The 3,856-nt window shown below is 37.7% G+C and overlaps 1 protein-coding gene across 2 annotated transcripts in view; it reads left to right on the top strand.

Moving 5' to 3' along the window:
* Positions 1-3,856, top strand: part of MAP2K5 (mitogen-activated protein kinase kinase 5) — a 127,025-nt gene that overhangs the window by 61,710 nt on the left and 61,459 nt on the right. For both annotated transcript variants that reach the window (XM_009995278.1, XM_009995277.1), the window contains exon 15: positions 910-960. In XM_009995278.1, the coding sequence (XP_009993580.1) occupies positions 910-960 (51 nt within the window). The remainder of the gene's footprint in view (positions 1-909; positions 961-3,856) is intronic.

The raw sequence follows: 3,856 nt of genomic DNA, 5'->3' as shown, positions 1-3,856 counted from the left end.
CTTTCCCTCTCTGCCTGCTCCCTTCCTAACAGCAGAATGGCAAACAGCCCCCCAGCAAGCTTCCCTCTGCTGGGACAGCCCTATTCATTTTTAATCTCTGGGCGACTTTTCTTCATCTGAATATGATTGTTCATTGTTTAATGACAGTAAAAACTGCTGATATTGTAATTACTACTTACGAATAGCAAACTTCATTGATATGCAGCTTTGATCTGCAAGTGTTTTGGCCAGACAAAAGGGAGGGCAGAACGAGAGACGTGCCTGGGGAGCCCAACTGGCCCACAATAAAAATTAATATTGGGACTAACAATAGTGGTGGGCTTTTACAATGTGCAGCACAAATTTTAATTAATTTCCATTTTGGGCCTCCCTGGAGGACTTCTCTGATAGTGACCCACGAGCTTGCTGTGATGTTGATTTGAATTTCAGCACCTTTACTCTCAGCCAAACATGAGGACCAAGGAGAAGGTCAGCCCTGTATTATAAGTTGTCAGAGCTTGTTGTCCCTCCAGCGTATTTAGTGCTCGTTGCATTCAAGTGATGAATGTGGCTTTATCCACAGCTTGAGCCAGCTGACTGAAAAATGAGTGCGTGCAATCCTACTTCAAATTGACTTTTTATATTCAGACTAGTTTGGGGTACTAAAGAGATAAGCATCCTGCTTTTATCAGGATTGGTGAAGGTTATCTACCATAAACTGTAATGCAGTGCTTGTTTAAATTGGAGCTCTCGTTCCCAACCAAAGAGAGATGTAATCATTTTTAATGCCTTTGCAGATAAATTTGTTCCCTTTTACATAATTTTTAGTTGATTTATAGGAATGATGATTGTAGGTTAAATGAGGAATAATTGCCCATTTTATTTCCACATTATCTTTATATTGTTCTAACAGCCTGTTTTGTCTGATAGCTGGTGAATTCTATAGCCAAGACGTATGTTGGAACAAATGCTTACATGGCGGTAAGTGGATTTATGCAGAAATCACATTTAAACAGAGGAATCTGTTCACAGTATCTTGGTCTGTGTAACACAGGGTGTATTCTAACTCAGTTCTCTAACTTCATCTTTACTTATCCCAAGCTGTGTCTGAATTGTGTGCCACAAAACAAAACTGTCTCACAGACCCACTCTCTTCCTATCTGTGCTCACCAGCTCTGTGCTTCTTGCTTATAGGGAAAAGGAGTACTGGAAAAGTGATTTTTCATGTATTTTTGGTTGCCTTTGCTGCACTGTAACAGCTGGGAACGAAGAAGACAGTTGAATGTTAAAAAAATAGGTTTTCACTGAGTCTGTGGCTCTTTGCAGCCCACTGACAGTCAGATACTGTCCAGGGGTTGGGAACAGCTGCTCCAAGCCCTCAGTTGGGCAGGCAAAGCATTGAAACCTCTGTAGGCATCTCATGGACTTCTTGATACCTAAACATGGGGTTCCTTGTGTGAAGCAACCATGGAAATATGAAGCTAAAATACTTGGACCAAGAATTTTAGGGCATTAAATGACATGTTCTGTAATCTTCATACCATACATACCCAAATCGTCAGTATGTTTCACTTTTCTATATTTATTTTGGGCAGAATGTTTGTTATGATGAGACTGCTTTTGCCCTTTGTCTGTACATTAAAGCATAAATTCCCATCATGTTTTGTATCATCTGGAGCAACCCTGCTGCTGTTAGCTGGGCTGGGAGGTTTGGGTGTAGCAGCTGTAGTCAACCTGACAACTGTCGTGTGGTGTTCAGGTCAGTGAGATTAATGGTGACAAGAGCCAGTCTGAAAGTAAACTACCCAAGTCAGGGTGTATTTTTCACTAGATCAATTTGAATAATTTTAGTTCTCCACTTACCAGATGTGAAAACTTCAGTGCTTTGGTTTAGAGTGGCCTATTCACTGTTGCCTTTTATCTTTTTGCCTTAAAAATTATTTGAGCAAGGTGCTTATGTTGGAGTATTAATGAGGAAAAAATAACAGTTCAGCTTGGTTTAAGAAAAAAAAGAAAAGTGTGAACAATGCAAAGTGGTTGATACTTGTGTTTTTCAAACCTCAGAAAAGAGGAGAGAGAAATCCATGACCTTTAATCACTTTCAGGGGTTTTTTCTTACTTTCTTGCAAGAAGAAAGCAGACCAGGGTGTCCATTTAGTTGCTAAGTGCTTTTCCAGTCAAGGTTTACTTATTATGTGGCTTCTGAAACACTCATGTCACCATCCTAGAAAGACATGGAATGTCCTGTGTCATCAGACAGAAACATGTTTTTTTAAAAAAGAAAAGAGAGGAAAAAAAATATCTGGTTTTATATATTGCCCCTTTGGCTGGTAAGCCTGCTGATGTCAATGCCTCCATTTTCTAAAAGAGCTGGAATACAGTGATTCAGACAAATAAAGAGCTTCAGATTTAATCAACTTTTCCAACTCAGCTGTTACTCTTAGGTTGGTCATCAGCAGGTCTGAGAATGAAATTGTGTTATGCTTGAAGTGTGCAAATCAAGATGACTGTTCTCTTTCCCATGTGTGCATTAAATAAATTACCTTATTTCTCTTACTGTTTGTGGATGAATATGATGCATTCACCTGTTAATTGAAAAAGAGAAGTTTAAGCTAAATCATGCTTGATCTGATTTCTTGTGGTACAGTTCTTTTGCTTCCTGAATGAGTCATTTGCCATTATCTAATTTATAGCCTAGTCATCAAAAATCACAATTTTTTTGTATATAATAATAGTAAAAATAATATAATAAATTATAATAAAACAAATAATATAGGAATAATAAATAATAAAGATCATAAGCTTCAGTTTGCCTGCTTGGCACACTGTGAGTGAAGTTGAAACCATTAAAAAATTGAGGTTTTTGTTTAAAATCAACAAGGAATAAAAGCTTTTTTTATTGAGAAGTTAAAATTTCCAACAAAAACACATTTTCTGTGAATTCCTTTTATCAGCACTTGATACAGGAAAAAAAAAATGGATTCAAACAGTAGCCAGTTGTAGAAATTTATAAGAGAAGATGTTTCTGAGCTGTGTATCCTTAGGATGATCCCTGTGTTGCACACTTTATGCAGGTGTTACTCTTATTTGCCTCTTTTCCACACTCTTCAATCCATGGGACTTGACCATTTGTTTAAACATGCAAATGATTTCATAGAATCACTGAGGTTATTTCCTTGCCACTGTCTTCTGTAAATACAGAAGTTGGAAAGATAAGCTGCTGTTTGAAATTCAGTGCCTAAAAATCATATCCCTGCATGATGACAGGCTGGCCTAGGCTACCTGTGCTTCAGGAAGTCTTGTCTTAAGGAACTCTAAAAAATAAATAATGAAGATTTTTGGATCATCATTCAGCTCAGAAGAAGCGCGTCAAAAGGATTTTGCCTCACTTAAATTCTGGGGTGGTTTTTTAGGTGGTGGCAGCTGTGGAAGTTGATCCTTCAGGTGGGCACAATGTGTTTTTTACTTAACATTCACACTGCGATAAAAGCTCCTGGCCAGGGATTAGCAGTGCAGAGTAAACATCCAAAAACACATTGGACTGGCACTAATTTGGGAGTTTGTTTGCTAAAAGAAGGTCTCTGGATTATTAAAGACTAAAAATACAGCCAATGCTTTGTAGGTGGTTGGGCTAGACAGGTGCATTAGCAGCACGGTGGGGAGAGAAGTCTCATGGAGCCTTTTATTGTTACATTTCATGCTGTACTTGACCTTGGAAATGCTTAAATTGTACCTTTCAAGTAAAAACTAGCAGTTAGGTTTTACAGCTTTCTATTTCATGAGGCATTAAACTTGCTATTAATAGTTTTGAGCCAAGTCTTTTTTTTTTTTTTTTTTTCTTTTGGGCAAAAATTAAATTTAAAAAGGGATAAAATTA

The sequence above is a fragment of the Chaetura pelagica genome, unplaced genomic scaffold (assembly GCF_000747805.2).
Source record: "Chaetura pelagica isolate M959 unplaced genomic scaffold, ChaPel_1.0 scaffold453, whole genome shotgun sequence".
NCBI lineage: Eukaryota > Metazoa > Chordata > Aves > Apodiformes > Apodidae > Chaetura > Chaetura pelagica.
The sequence above is the reverse complement of the archived record's forward strand: the minus strand, read 5'-3'. Positions and strand labels throughout refer to the sequence as shown.